Below are 16,647 nucleotides of genomic sequence, written 5' to 3'. Positions count from 1 at the left end.
AACGAGACTGCAAAACGTGATTACCATTCTAATTCACGGATATAGATGAGGTATGTAGCCAACCTTGTAGATGTACCTGATCTGAGAGTCTGTCCGATTTAGACTTAAGTGACGAAAATGATTGTGGTAGTGGCATTCATCCTTAAGATATTGAAGGTTGTTACGCAACGATCTAGATTGATCTGAAACCAATAATCGTTTAATTGATTCCAATATAGAATTACCTAGCACATGAAAAAAACTGTGCTAATGCGTGTGTACAATGCTTATTCGTCCTTCGCTTCTACAAAGTCGGTACACAACAGTATTTCCGTTCTTTCGGTATTGCAACACTATTGTCTCCCTAAAAGTTCTAATTTACACATGCAGGACGCACACCCTTCACTCAAAAGAGGTTAAAATTCCTAACGTTTAACATCCCAACCGGAATACTAAATACAGTATCAAATTTCATCGAAATATCCCGGATTTTTCACAATTTATGTATTGGTAAAGCATTAGGTTTATCCAAAAGGATCACTTACAATTCAAAAATCCATACCAACTTTCATCAAATTTCGACAAGAACAGGGTCAAATTCGAAGCTCACTGAAAGCCTCTTGAGAACTGTAAGACTTAAAAAAAAATCTCTTTTTTCTACAAGCGAGCGCTCTCAACTCATTTTCCACTCGCATTTTAAGTCACAAAGAGTAACTTTCCCACACAATGCGGTAAAAACTCCTGCTATTTCTTTTCCGCACGCATATGCGTGCGGGAAAGGTATAGCAGGGGTTTTTTCCGCATGCAAGTATCAAAGAATAAATCAAATTCTGTCATGACTCTATGTACCGAACACCCAATTAACGTCAAGGAGGTCATAACTATGGTAACGACATGCAGAATTACGTCTGTCATTCATGTGCATAGGAATAATGAATCAAATGTTTCGAGTTTCAATTTATTTCAAGCTTGTAGAAAAATATCGTTCCTAACTCTTGCGTAAAGTACCACTTTCTGCACTTGTTAGGAAAATAACTATTTTCTACAAGCGTGCGCTTTCAACTCATTTTCCACACGCATTTTGAGTCAGAAAGGGTCGCTTTCCCACACAGTGCGGGAAAAAATCCTGTGCAATTTCTTTTCTGCACTGCGTGCGGGAAATAAATAGCAGGGGATTTTCTCGCACTCAAGTATTGAAAAATAACTTAAATTCTGTAATGCCTCTATGCACCGAACGCCTAATTAATGTCAAAAGTGACATAACTATGGTAACGACAGTTTCGTGCAGGAAAGTACCACTTTCCGCACTTGTTAGGAAAATAACTATTTTTGAAATAATAATATAAATCAGAAACCAGATTCAGACCTCGACTTCTTGATTTCTGTTCTAAATATTCGAAAATATCTAAAACGTAAATACTCATAACTGATCATAGAAATCAATTGCCGTTTTAGAGATTTAGGGGAGAATTGATGTTTTCAACAATAAGCACTGACGTGAAAGTTAGGAGCTTTAACGCACTTGATCAATTTCAAATGATTTATATAATTTTTGCACGAATTTTTGCGTTCAAATTTTTCAGCAGTATAACTTGATTCAGTCTTAAAATTTAAAATGCAGATCTGAGGTCAACACTTTCTTGTCTATGTTGACATTCCATGAAAACATAGGATGACAATACAATGTGAATTATCACTTTCAAGGAACGATTTTCTTGAGAAAACAAAAACGCATATAAACATAATAAACCAACTTTTGTTCTTTCAATATATGTCATAATACAGGGTCAGTCTTAAAGTTATACAATAAATTCAACTATAGATTCCTCTAATCAAATTAAACACTTTTTGCATTTCCATTATCCCAGATTCAGCTCTGGTAAAAATATATAAGCATTCATTTGTTTTACAATGGACTAATGCATTCCTGTCCTTTCGATGTTTACCTACACCACCTAGGTATATAACGCAGAACTAATTCAATGTGAAAATAGAAGTTCTATGAATTTCATTATTTATCAGAATGAACGTTGTCAGATCCATGAATAATGAGGTTGAATTTGCGGTAGATCAGATTTTGCACATTATTATAAAATTAGAGGATGCGCATTGGCTCGAACGGCTGTGATCATATTATAATCCAGCGAGCCAACATCTATTTTTAACTTTTACTTCAAAGTAGATAACATGATGAGAAATATATACATTTTTAAGGAACAGTAGATAATAAACTATTTCAAAATGAAAATCACGTAATAAAATATGAGAATGTTAATAAGGATATTTCAGAAAAAAATTTTTCATATCAATTAATGTGATGAAATACAATCAAATTGCTTACGAAAAAAGGTTTTATTCTTCTATATCAAGAAATTGACAACAAACATTATTAGGTGAATTACAATCTAGAATCAATGATTCTGTACTCTTAATCTAAATGTCCCTTATAAGAAAATAAATTAGCTATGATTTTATTTATACAATGAAAAACGTTGCAAAATTACCTTAGGTTCAAATCATTTCCTTGCCCAGAAGTGGATCCATGAATATTGAGATGTAATTTATCTGATTTATACTGATTTTAGATTCCATTCTAATTGGAATACCAAAAAAATAGTAGGTTTCGTTAGAAACGATGAAGAATAATTTCATTTTCTTAAAATATGGGTATTCTAATAGTGACTTTGGCTTAACTCAGGGCCGTCGCTAGCCAGAGACCCATTTTGTCGCCCTATCAGAAAGCCAACTCTTCAGAATGCTAAATAGCTAAAATGTTCAAGCGTTTCTACCGCCCCGGCAAAAATAATATACAAATCGGAACCCTTTCAGGTTTGGGATTCAGGTTTGGGATTTTGTACTTAACAAAAAAGGGGGCGGGGGTTTGGCTTGGATATTGGTTTGGTGAATTTATTTTCAAAGATTCAGTTTGGAAATGTGAAAAATTCCACACTTTTTCATGAAAAGTATTTTAGGAAGGAAGAAATGTATTTTAAGTAAAATTATTTGTTATGGATTCAATTTTTAATCCAATAGATGGTTTAAAATAAGTGGAATGCAATGAACAATAAAGATGCTCAACTGAATTCCAATGAATAAATGATAAAATATATGAATTTGAATTCAGGTTTCAGATCCTTCTACTGAGTTTTGACTTCATATATAACGCTCGAACATTTCGTTTTTTTTCTTTGATATGATTGAATTAAACAACCGGATGATGCGAATCAACAATTATTTTAAATTCGAATAGATGTTACGGATATTCACAATGCAAAGATGTTTAAGATTAGTGAATTTGATAAAAAAAAAAACATTAGTGAAATTCGTTTAGATCAAAAAAAATTATTTAATTCGTTCTTCCAGTAATCCAGATTTGAAAAAAAAAGTGGATAATGCCGCCCTCCATTATTTACCGCCCCTTTAGAGGGGCAGTTTTAGGTTCCTAGCTCAGTTTCGATTTTAGGAAACGCTTGAAAACTGGTTTTTTTTTTGGTTAACACTAGATAATTTGATATAAAAAATAAAGAATATTATAAAATAATGGAATGTGGTATGAAATAATAAAACCTCTTAAATGTATTTTTTAAGAAGTACCAGTTGGAAGTGATGAAATGGAATTGTTTTCTTATATTTTGCATTCCATTCTGAGGAATCAACATTCTGATTAGAGAATTGAAAAGAAAATAATCCAGAACTCCAAGTAACAATATAATTCGGCAACGTATAACGAACGCCGACAATCCTGAAGAGTGCATGTGTTTTTTCTAACGTCAATAACTCGAAAACAGCACTATGAGGGGATCACGCCACATCTAGATATTTATGAGTATAATGTATAATGCGGTCTTTGAGGGTTTTTAATGTTGATTAAATTTGTCGGTATTCCTTCCTGTTGTTGCTGACTGAATTAAATCTCATTTGGTACTTTGAATTTCTACACATGTAATTTTTGTTGATCAAGCTTGAAATACCGCCCTTGAATTTTGCCGCCCTAGGCGACCGCCTACCCTACCTACCCCCCTAGCGACAGCCCTGGCTTAACTCAAATAGCTTTCCTCATGTGAATTTCGTACAGTTTTATTATTAGGCAAGGATTTGACATGGAAACCATTAGAAGTAGAAGAAAATACGAAAATAGAATATTCTTCCCATTTATAGAAAAATGCTAAAAAATGTAGGTTCCTAATTCGTTCTGAAAGATCATATAAATTCTACAAAGGAATCTGGAAAATTTTCATTGAAAATGAGTAATCTGGTGTCATATCAGGGAATAAGATGATTGTTCGATGATTTTGGCTAGATTCTGGTACTGTTTTTCTGGTGTAAAATTCATTCCCAATATAAACTGCACAACTATTTTTTTCGATAATTGCATCTATTCAGCATATAGTAAAGCACGTTCAATTTGATACAAAGTGACTGCTTAATTTGAAGCAATTCAGTAAAATAAGGAATTTTTCCATTTCCTTCAAATATTATTCTTTCAATTAGCAATTTCTGGTAATTTCTTCCCTGAATTGAGATGCGATTAGATAACCAATCTCTTTTGATCTTTTTTCCTTTTCATCGAGTATCCGCATTTTTCTTGGATACTCGAGATGTAGGAATTCACTTCATCGAGAGTAGAACCAATTCAATTGAAATATGAGAACGCATTGTTCAAACGTTCTGAAACTTCCCTCTTCATTGCACAAAGAACTCAGGTAAAAGGAAAAAAAGAGGAGTGTTCTGACTGGTTCGAGTCAATCATAGGGAATTACAAAAAGACATGTATGTGTTAATTAACCTTTTAATGCCTGTGCTTTTCACGATCGGTAATCAAGTGGGCGTTGGAGCCATTGATGTTCTAATTAGCCAGGAGTCTGGATTAGAGTTGTCTTATCATAATAACTCCTGAAGGGATTTTGGATTGGACTTATTAGCTTTATGAATGATGAGCAAATGATCTTTATCTTTCGAAATATTATTTTCGGTACAGAGTTAAGTCATCTAAGAAGAGTACACGATTGTCTGAAGAAACTGCTAGTACTATGATTATTTGAATAAAAAAGTAGCGTATTTCACAGTTTAAAGAACGATTAAATATTATTCTCCTAAATCTACAGAATATCTGACATCATATAATATCTAATAATAATGAGTTCATGCAACAATGCATCATTAACAAGGTCAATAAACCAAACCAAAAAACATGGAGTTCTAACCGCTAATTTTTCTTCAAATTCCAATCCAATATTATATCGCGTAAAAAATAAAATGTCAAATCTTGTCGTATTGTTTTGATATGTATTTTTGCCTTAGAGGCTTTTGTGTAGTTTTTCAATTCCCTTTTTAATTCATGTTCATTTCCCTATTTTTCGTGTTCTGTAAGTGTACAAACTCGACCCAATAGGTATATCTGAAATATCTCTGTCCTATCCTTTTTTTGGCTCTCGGTCTTTCGAAGTTATTTTGTTTAATTTTCGAATAATAATGTTCTTTTACTGGTATATTAGCTGTACAACTTTGCTTCCGCCGTTTTGCAATAGATGGTTCTTCTTCTTCTTCTTCAGTAGATGGTTGTAGCGGTAATTGGTAGTCGAAATAAATACAATAAGTTTACGAATTTGTAAACATAACGCCATCGAAATATTAGTCGATTTGTGTCTGTATCATAAAGTTATTCTTGATTGAACATGTCAGCTTACGAGCCAAATTCTTATCCTTTGCGGGAGCTTTCAATTTTCTGCTTTAATTTGAAGAAATCTGCGTCCGAGGCTCATCGCATGCTCTCATATACCTATGGTGAGGCCGCTATTAGTAAAAGAAGGAACGCATCAAGGACGGTGATTTTGATGTCGAAGATCAGCATGGCGGTGGAAGAGAGAAGGTTTTCGAAGATACAAAATTGGAGGCATTACTTGATCAAGATTATTAGGAGTGACTCAACAGGCCATAATAAAACTCCTGAAAGTCATGAAAATGATTCAGAAACAAGGAAATTGGGTGCCGTACGAGTTGAAGCCGAGCGATGTTGAAAGGCGTTTGTTTGCTTGTGAACAGCTGCTTGCAAGGCAAAGACGGAAGGGATTTCTGCATCGCATTGTGACTGGAGACGAAAAACGGGTTCATTACTATAATCCCAAGCGCAGAAAATCATGGGGATATCCTGGCCATGCTTCCACATAGTTAGCGTTGAAATGGGACCAGCACTTCCGGTCTTATGAAGAAGTAAAAATTGGATCGATTCGTGGATCGCTTCAAAAGATGACCAGTTTTTCCAACGCGGGATTCGTACGCTGCCCGAAAGATGGGAGAAAGTAGTGGCCAGCGATGGACATTTCGAAAAAAAACGGCAGATTCAAAGTTGTACCCCTATGTACAAAACAGAGTTAAACAAAATTTAAAAGGAGCCTTCATCGTTCTATAACCCTAAAATTATAACAGATATCACCACTTCAGTACTCCATAAAATCCTCGAGATGAAAAATTTAAACACCTTTTTTTCACAAGCGCCTACTTACGAAACTCATTTCCCCAAACTGGCTTTTAGCAAAGAAGGAGAGTTCTAATTGAAACCTTGCATTCTAAATCTCTCTCTTTCTCTCTCTTCTTTACAAACCATGCAATCCCATCATGCAAATTTCACAGCCCGGTCCGCTTACTGCGATTAGATCGAAACGACACGGCCAAGTCCACAAGATGCCGGTGCATTTCCGCTGATTGGAAATGAAATCGATGGCCGATTGCGAAAACTGAACCCAGCACACGCATTCGCAGCATTTGCTTGATGAGACGTTGAGCTATCAAGATTATAACGTAAGGAATAACTTTCAAAACACACACATTAAACGTTGGCTTGATTGGGTTTTACGTAACCCCCCGGCCAAGCGCCGCCGCTGGTGCGTAGCGGGGTATTTGAAGGCGAGTGGTCTTGATTGATTCATTATTTGTTTTTCTGATTGGATTCGTGTAAGAATGCAATTGCAGAAGTCGTTTTATTTGGTTTTGAGTAGGAAATGAGATGGTAGAATCATCTGATGTGGCAAGTTGAGGAAGTTATCCAATAATGAAAAATCAGAAGTTAATATTTCTTCTATTTTTGGTTACCTGAATTCTCTCATGACGTTCGGTGTTAAATACCCTCAGAGAAAATCCTAACTATCCTACAATATGCAGATGACACAATAGCTATTCCTCTTTCTCATATAAGAAAACACTTAAATGCTGCTTGTGGAACCTGCAAACTCATATAAATGACATCACAGCATGGTTGGCCAGATCAAGACTTTAAGTTAACCCAGCAAAATTACAACTTATAATACTCCATCTATTACCATAAACAATAAAAAAGTTAAACCTTTCATCATCCATAAAATACCTGGAAATCCATTTGGACAACAGAGCAAGCCTGATACTTCACGCCAAAATCATGAAGAAAAAATCCATCGATAGAGCTAAACAATTCAAATAACTATCATACTAGGACGTGATAAGAAAACGGCAACAAAAATATATAAAACAATATGTAGGCCAATAATTGAATATGGTCATCCCATTTTCGCAAACTGCAAAGAATTCATATGGAAGATAATAGATGTGCCTGATATCTCATCGCTTAGGACAATAGTCCTAAGCGATGAGATTTCTTTACTTGGTAATAACCAAGTTAAGAAATCCAAGAAACCACCTACATCCATTCAATAATCTCCTCTATAAGTTAACAAAAGTGGGACCAATCAGAGGACGCATCAAGAAGTTAAATGGAAGATTAGGAGGAGATTGGAGGATGCAGATAATGTTCTTGTGCAGTTCCATTGTTATCCAGTAAGCCAGCTACATAGAAATTTTCCTACCTGCAACCTGCTAGAAAAACTCAGAACCTATTGATTCAATCTATATGTTCATATTTTTTTTTTGTAACCTGATAGTTGTAATTTGAACTACTTGGGCTGATGGACTTAGGTCAATTCTCTTGAATACAGTTATTTATTTATTTTTAATGTTCCTTCTTGTAGAATATCTCATATATAATATTAGGCCAATTGAAAAGTCCTCGGTCTGATGCACATATGATACAGATATGATTTTCAGTTAGTACCACCCTTCAAACGATACGTATCAAAATTGGACAGCAGTCCGACCATTAGTTTGTGAGATATTGCGTTGTCAGTATAGCTACTTTTCTTATTTGAAAAAAGATTGAAGAAAAGAATTTCGTGTGTTGATGAAAATATTGCCTTTTGAAGGGAAAAAATACAGTTGAAGCAAAATTTTGGCTTGATGAAGAGTTTCCGGGGTCTGCACCAGTATGCTGAAGATTAAACGTGGTGAAATGAGCACCGAAGTAGGTGCCTAAAAGAGGCTGTCACCGACGAAAAAATCAAAAAAGTTCACAAAATAATTTCGAATGACCGTAAAGTGAAGTTGATCGAGACAGCAGACATTGTGAAGATATTATCTGAACGTGTACATCATATCATTCACGAATATTTGTACATGAGAAAGCTGTGTGCAAAATAGGTGCCGCGATCGATCAAAAGCAACAACGTATTTATGATTCTGAGTAGTGTTTCAAGCTGTTTAAGTGCAATAAACCTGAATTTTTGCGTCGATATGTGACAATGAATGAAACATGGCTCCATCATTTCACTACAGAGTCCAATCGACGTTCAGCTGAGTGTACTGCACACGATGAACTGAATCCAAAGCGAGGAAAAACACAACAGTCAGCTGGCAAGGTTATGGCATCAGTACTCTGGGATGCGCAAGGTATTATATTCATTGATTACCTCCAAAAGGGCCAGACTATCAACAGCGATTATTATATAGCGTTATTGGATCGTTTAAAGGATGAAATCGTTGAAAAACTGCCCCATTTGAAGAAAAAAAAGGTGATGTTTCATGAAGACAATGCGCCGTGTCACAAATCAATGAAAACAATGGCAAAATCCTATGAATTGGGCTTCGAATTGCTTCTGCGTCTACTGTATTCGCCAGATCTGGCTCAGCGACTTTTTCCTGCTCTCAGACCCCAAAAGAACTTCCCGGGCGCTTTTTCTCTGAGAAAGTAGCATTTCCCCCAATCCATAGCAGCCGAGATAACGGCTGATAGTTCATATGAAATTAGTTGTCAAAAATTTGCATGTTTTTTGATCGCAATTGCAATAAAATATGGAAAGCAGCAGCGATAGTGTTATTTTAAATGGTTGCCGAAAAAATATTGTACGCAACACGCCCGAAAATGGTTTTTTTGGACTCACAGACAATTTTGTCTATTCGTCCAAAAAAACCCTCTTTTCCGGACTTGTTACGTAAATTACTATTAACGCCAATGAAGAAGTAATCGCCGAAACTGTGGCCTATTCTGAAGCGAAAGACAAATCGTACTACAATAATGGTATCGAAAGGTTGCAAGATCGCTATAATCACTGTATCGCCCTCGAAGGCAACTATGTTGAATAATAAAATCGAATTTTGCCAAACAATAGTATATTATATTATGAGGATTAAAAGTGCATATTTTTTTTACGAGCAATATTTGCAGTTGTGAGGCGAAGCGCAGCGCAACCGAGCGAATGCAAAATTGCGAGTAAAAATAGGCACTTTCAGTCCGTATGATATATACAATTTTTTCTCTGTGACGGGAAAAAAATTTGACATTTTATCTCTGTTGACAGGTAACAAAATATGACTTTTCACGAAATTACTTTTTTCCCCGGGAAAAAAGTGAGTACTTTTTTCCCGGATATATATTTATCCACATGTATATAAAGGAATAATAATAATTCGACCACACTGTTGATGGCTTTTGTTGTTGTGCCAGTTCCGGAAAATAAGCCAATAACACTGTTTCCGAGAAAGAACTGCATGTCTTTTTCATTTTCCATTCCATAAATCTTGAATACGCGGTTTCGTAAATTTTCCGTGATTTAGCTGGCAATAATTTTCGTGACGCTACTCGCGCTGCTTCTATCAACTCCAGTGGAGTCAGAGAAAACTCGGAATCAGACATTTTTTAACTTCATATTATTCAACAAAATAACTACTAAATAATTATTACTGAGTTCGCAATTTTTGAAACAAATCACAAAATTAAATTGACAGATATTTGATTACTTTGAAGTTTCCCTTAGCAACGCAGGTCTAATTGCAGCTTACTAGTTTAAAAATTCAAATTTCATATCGATAACATTCTGACTTCAATATATTGTAATAATATGTTCTTTCACTATTAAATTGTCGTTTTTCCTGTCACAGAAAAAAATAGTGTATTATACACGGGAAAAATATTAGATTTTAGCTCTCGGTTTTTTGTCAACATAACCTCGAGCTAAAATCTAATACTTTTTTCCCTTGTATAATAAATAACTATTTCTCCAACTAAGTCAAAATTAAAATAAATTTAGTTTTATTCATAAATCGTCAATAATTTGGTAATAAATTTGAACACCTATTAATTATAACAGCGATAGCAATTAGTTTGTTTTACTAATTTGTAAGAGACAATGTTTTTTTCTACAAATTTCAATTAGAGAGCTCAAATGCAATTACTTTTAGTCCTAGGATTAAAAGTAGCGTTTTTAATCCTAGGATTAAAAGTGTTGCCAAGCAACGAGCAAAGTTTTGTACGGTAAGGGAATTGATGGCTTCTGCACCTGATAATAGTATAAAAATGTCAACATTTCTTGATGGTTGGAGAAAAAATGTGTTTTACTATGGTAGACCGGGGACTTTTCAATTGTCCTGTTAGACAAACGGTTTCTTCTTATTAGTATTTAGGATTTCAGACATTCCAAAGAATAAAATGCAAGTTTATGTGGAGTAAAAAATATTTCTCCTTGGCCGAACCTGAAGATTTATTATTCAAATTAGTTAGCCACGTCACAAAAAAATTCAATAAAAAAAATTAACATTGAATTCAACGAAACTCTCTCTCACCAGATTGCCAAAGCAGCACCCGCTAAAATTGTATTGCAATTAGTGTCAATGTCAAATGCAACACCGGTTCCGTACAAATGAAGTTAACAAAGCTAATCTTAATTCATCTCAAATTGGACTCTCATGAAAGAAATGCATATCTATAGCAAGGTTAAAGCCGTGTGATTTTATTCGTGAACAAGAGGTAGTCGTGAGAACACAGATCACGATTTGCCGGTGTAGAGCTATTGGTACCTGAATAATAATTTAAACGTTTTGGCTATTCTGATGGTATAGTCTAAGAGCCAGTGGACGGCAGACCACACATATTTTAGGAAAACCTAAAATTTCCTCAGTCAGTTTGTTGTACCTATCAACCATCATGTGGGGGCTAGCATCTGACCATGTATTTTTGTGATATTTTCATTATTATGAAGGATGTTGCCGATGTGTGTGTTTGGTTATTTAAAATAAATTTTTCTAAACTGGTTGATATTGATCGATCTTATGTCCTACTTCATCTTCTTTTCGTGATATTTTCAAGCCTACTCTTGGATCAGGAGATTTTGAACACTCGTTCATTAATGCACAGTTGGAGAACATAGAAGTGAATATAAGTAGGTATACCAAGTGAAGTTTTCTAGTTGGATCAATCAAAAATCTTGAAAATGAAACATTGTCGTTAGCCAAACTGCCGCTCTAGGCAGAGACCCATTTTACCGCCCTAGACAGAAACTCATTTTGCCGCCCTAGACAGAGACCCATTTTGCCGCCCTAACAGAAGCTTACTCTGCAGAATGCTTAACATTAATATTGGATAATCGAGGTCCAGCGCCTGCTCAAGCATTTTTACCGTTCTATTTTTTTGGGGTTCAATTTTTAATCCAATAGATTTAGGATAAGTGGAATATAATAAACATAAAATGTGCTCAACTGAATTCTAATGAATAAATAATGAAATATATGAATTGAGTTCAGGTTTTAGATCCTTCTTTTTTTTTCTTTGATATGATGAATATGTATTCACGATACTAAGATGTTAAAGATTAGTAAATTTGATAAAAGAAAATCAGTGAAATTCGTTTAAATAAAAAAAAATCCATTATTTGCCGCCCCACTAGAGTGGGCCTTCAGTTTCAGGTTCCTACCTCAGTTTCGATTTTAAAAAAAGCTGGAAAATTTGTTTTTTTCAAGATTATCGAGTAAAACAATCGGATGATGCTGATGAACCATTATCTAATTAGAAAGCGCCTATGCCCAACACTAGTTAATTTGATATAAAAAATGAAGAATAAAAAATAATGGAATGTCGTATGAAATAATAGAACTTCTTATATTTCTTGAAAACTATCAGTTGGAAGTGATGAAATGAAATCGTTTTTTTCTATTTTGCATTTCATTCTGAGGAATCAACATTGTGATTAGGGAATTGAAAAGAAAATAATCCAGGACCCCAAGTGGCCATAAAATTCGGCAACGTAAAGGGAACGGCGACAAGACTGATGAGTGCATGTGCGTTTTTTAGCGTCAATAACTCGTAAACAGCACAATGAGGGGATCACTCCACATCTGGATATTTATGAGTATAATGTATAATGCGGACCTTTTATGGTTTTTGATGTTATTTAAATTTGTCGGTATTCCTTCCTGTTGTTGCTGACTGAATTAATTTTCATTTCTCCATATGTAATTTTTGTTGATCAAACTTGAAATGCCGCCCTTGAATTGATGCCATAGGCGACCGCCTACCCTGCCTACCCCCTAGCGACGGCCCTGGAAAGTCTACTTATACTAAAACCTCCATTTACCTCTTCCTTACGGGAGGACAGGGGTCAACTTTGGCATCCCAAATAGAAATCCCTGTTTTTCTTTTACAAATTCGTATGCTACGGAAAAAAATACAAAAGTTTTGTACGAAAAATTTTTCACGAATCCATAATTGGTGTTGTATATCGAGTATTGACAGACATTTTTTTGAGTATTTGTATTCGATTTCTATTTTATACTCTCCTCTAAACGTGAATGATGCAATTTCAATTGGTTAATAGTTATAACATCTTGAACAGAATAATAAGGAAGGTCAAATAATTGAAATTATAAGAAATTATACCAAAAAATTCATGAAAAATATTTCGAATAAATCGAAGCACTAAACTTCTTTGGTTTCATTTTGATAATTTGAAAGAGTTGAAAAATACTTTTTCGAATTCAATTCATTATTATCATTACAATAATAATACAGCTCACATGAATGTATTTCTCCAGAGAGACGGTCAAGTCTAATTTTTACTCATAATTTCTTTTTTTTTTCAGTATTATCACCCATATTCTGCATCTCCATCACAATCCATAGCGAACCAAAACAAGCAAGCACCGTTGGAACGTCAGCAGAAATAACTACTGTGGTTACACCAACTGAAAATGCCAGTAAAGACGTTACCCTATCAACGCCCGAAAGACATAAGAGGTTATTACCATACCTCAACTACTACGTAGCACAAAACAAAACCTACACACGTCCCAGCTCTGGAAAACCCAGAAGATATCATGTATACGTGCAAAATAACCCTTTGAGTGACTCACAAACTAACTATTTTCCCGAGGATAAAAATCTTTACACTCCTTTCTTGGAAACCAATGCTTTACCCGGACCATTCGTACCAATGGTATCTAGAAACCCACCCAAGAACATAAAAATCCATTACATAACCCTTCAAACTAAACCGCAAACTCAGAAACCAACAATAGATTTCAGTTCAATTTATGGAAAACTATACGCTTTGAAAACCAAAGAACAACACCGACAACCGATTCAGGTGGAGAACTACGAGAACCCTATTAAATACAAGGCAAGGCCCCAGCAACATCCAACGAGCTACAAGTACCACAACAGTAAAACGGTTGTTCAGACGTACACACCAACCCAGATTGATATAAACCCTTCCAGCGATAAATACTCTAATAACTATAGCCCAGAAATTTCAATATCAACTTATAGAAATGAGTTGAAACACATACAGCAACCATATGGCAACAAACAAGTGGCGTTGGAATTGCCTCAAAACCTTTACACCTCCAGGCCTAAGCAGAAACAGAACAGTTACAGGAAACCAGTTATAATACTTCAGAAACCTCCAGTGTACTACGATGATGAAGGTGGAAAACGACCAGAAACAAACCCTGTGATCTACGTTCAAGCCAGGCCTCAACAAAATTACAGACCATACTCTGCACCTGTTGTTCAAGAAAACTATGTAGCTCAAAAGTACCTAAACTACCCTAAATATGAAGAAGTTCCTTCCAGACCTCAAACATACCAACCTGATTATTACCAATACGAACCAGAGTACCCAATCCAGCCCATAACACCATCTCCAGTTCCTACGTCTACGGAACCAATACATATCGAGCAAAATCTTCTCAGCCATGAAGACCCAAGGTCGCTTGGTATCCTTTTGAAAAAGCTCCAAGATGCGAATGCTCTACCTCAGACTCTTACAGTTGACAACATCGACAATAGCATTAAAACTTTGGTAAAAATTCTGGACTCCCTGAAGAAACATCGTACCTCTTTCAAACCAATAGTTGTGGCAGATGAAAATGAAGAATATTCAAGTGTTGAGAATGACAGCAGTAAAGAAATATCATCAGAACATCCTAATGTTATCGAACCAATAGAACCTGTTCCTGTGGATCCAGTTTCCATTTCCCATTCTTATACTGAAGAAGGTGGTACTCCTGGCACTCCAGGGGTTGATTATCCTGCTCTGTCGTCGATTCCTCCTACCAGCTTCAATTGTAAGACGCAAAGGTATAAGGGCTTCTTTGGTGATCCAGATACAAATTGTCAGGTGAGTCTAGTATCAAAATGTTTTCTAAATTGCTTCTTTAGAATTATTCATCAATTCAACTTTAAAATTTCACACTTTTTTAAGGTCTGGCATTACTGCGATCTGAATGGTGGACAAGCATCTTTCTTGTGTCCAAATGGGACAATATTCAGTCAGGTAGCACTGACTTGTGATTGGTGGTACAATGTGAAGTGTTCATCGACACCACAGTTGTATGTCTTGAATGAGAGGCTGTACAAATACATCTTACCTTTTGCACCTAAATTTCCAGAGGATTACACTGGCCCATTGGTGGACAAGTAAGTTATAGAAACGCAATTATTACTTAGTGACAAATTGGCACAAAGTATCAGAATATCTGCCATTATATGTAAACCATGTTTAGATCTCCTTCTCCGATGAAATTTGTTACGAATATCATTTGTTATAACTTAATCCATTAATTACTTAATTTTTGAATATATCAAGAGTATCTTTTTTCAAGAATAAACTTCAGACTACTATTTCAGTAAGAATTTTTCAAAAAAATTTGAACAAAAAGCGGTAATTGACCTTTTGATAACTACCCATTTGCGAATACCAAAAATAAAAGAAGCATATTATGCGAAAAACGTCTCTTTGTAACCTTGAATAATAAAATTCTTATTCCAAGAAATATCACTGAACATTTGAAATTCACTGTTATCGTGTTATTTTTTATAATTATGAATTATTCTCATTATTATTTAAAATTATTTTTGTTGTATGTCATTTGTGTTGAATAGGTTTTGTCTTTCAAACATGGAAAGATGCTTCCACAACATTCAAAAATTGTTGAGCAAAATCACTGCTAATTTGTGAATCATGAGAGAAATTTGATCAGACATACAAATGTTTCCAAAGATTCATTATCACAAATTATACAAAATTCTTCAATAAGGAGTTTGAACTAAATTGTTTGCATGAATTGTCAAATCTATGTATATAGAAAAACTAGAAAAAAAGGAATGGCAAAAAAAATTGCAGGCCTGGTTGTATAAGCCTAATATGTTTTTAATGTAAACAATGTCTTACTATACCTATTATCATTTATTTATCATTTATTTATTGTTTGTTTCTTATTAGATATTTGGCCATCAAATTTATGGAAATGGAGGAGAAAATGAAGAAGGAACGCAAAGGAAAAGATAAGAGCGAAGAAGACTCTTCTTCTGAAGAAGCAACGGAAGAATCTACGGAAGCGAATACAGAAAAACCGATTTGAAACCACCGCACCATCGAATAATGTACAACTTGACTTTGTGATTGAAGTGTAATCCTAGTTCCATTTATTTTTGTTATTACTATTTATTTATGTTTTGGACATTACAGTGGTGTAGAAGTTATGTGGAATAGTGTAAGATGTGAATGCGAGAGTGACAGAATTGGTTGAATTGTGTAAATATATATTGATAAGAAGTATTTTTTCTTTGAAAAGGTGTTAATCCAGATTGGTCCATATTTTTTCATCAAACATAAATTTCATAACAATATTCAAAGTTCAATTTTGAAATTTGTTTATGTAATCATTTTTTTCCATCTGAATCTTAAACTTACAGTTAGATACTGAGGAAACTTTAGGAAAATCAACTTCCTCTGATATCTTCCTCGAAGGGTGAGGTAAGTATAAAGTATGCAACCGGCAATTGATCATGTAGAAGGACCGCTCAAATGTATTCTTAAAATTCTTCACGATTTTCATAATGGAAATATTTTTTTTCGTTCCGAAAAAAGTTAATAAATAAGTACTTTCTGCGATGACAAACTGTTTAAAATCAATAATAGTGAAAACCTTAAATAAATCGATGGTCTCTAGTGTAAAATGAATCGTTCTAATTTTTCAAATGATCGCTGAGACGGTAAAGACCACTCTCAAAGGAGCCTCTGTTATTCCTCTGAG

At 34.7% G+C, this 16,647-nt stretch overlaps 1 protein-coding gene across 1 annotated transcript in view; it reads left to right on the top strand.

Annotated features, from left to right (window-relative positions):
• LOC123675735 (tight junction protein ZO-1) overlaps positions 1 to 16,169 on the top strand; it is a 58,661-nt gene extending 42,492 nt beyond the window's left edge. Inside the window, exons 2-4 of the mRNA XM_045611220.1 lie at positions 13,192 to 14,729; positions 14,814 to 15,028; positions 15,834 to 16,169. Coding sequence (XP_045467176.1) covers positions 13,192 to 14,729; positions 14,814 to 15,028; positions 15,834 to 15,972 — 1,892 coding nt within the window. The 3' untranslated portion in view covers positions 15,973 to 16,169. The remainder of the gene's footprint in view (positions 1 to 13,191; positions 14,730 to 14,813; positions 15,029 to 15,833) is intronic.
• Positions 16,170 to 16,647: the final 478 nt, after the last annotated feature.

The sequence above is a fragment of the Harmonia axyridis genome, chromosome 1 (assembly GCF_914767665.1).
Source record: "Harmonia axyridis chromosome 1, icHarAxyr1.1, whole genome shotgun sequence".
Lineage (NCBI taxonomy): Eukaryota > Metazoa > Arthropoda > Insecta > Coleoptera > Coccinellidae > Harmonia > Harmonia axyridis.
This window is presented reverse-complemented; position numbering and strand designations above follow the sequence as displayed.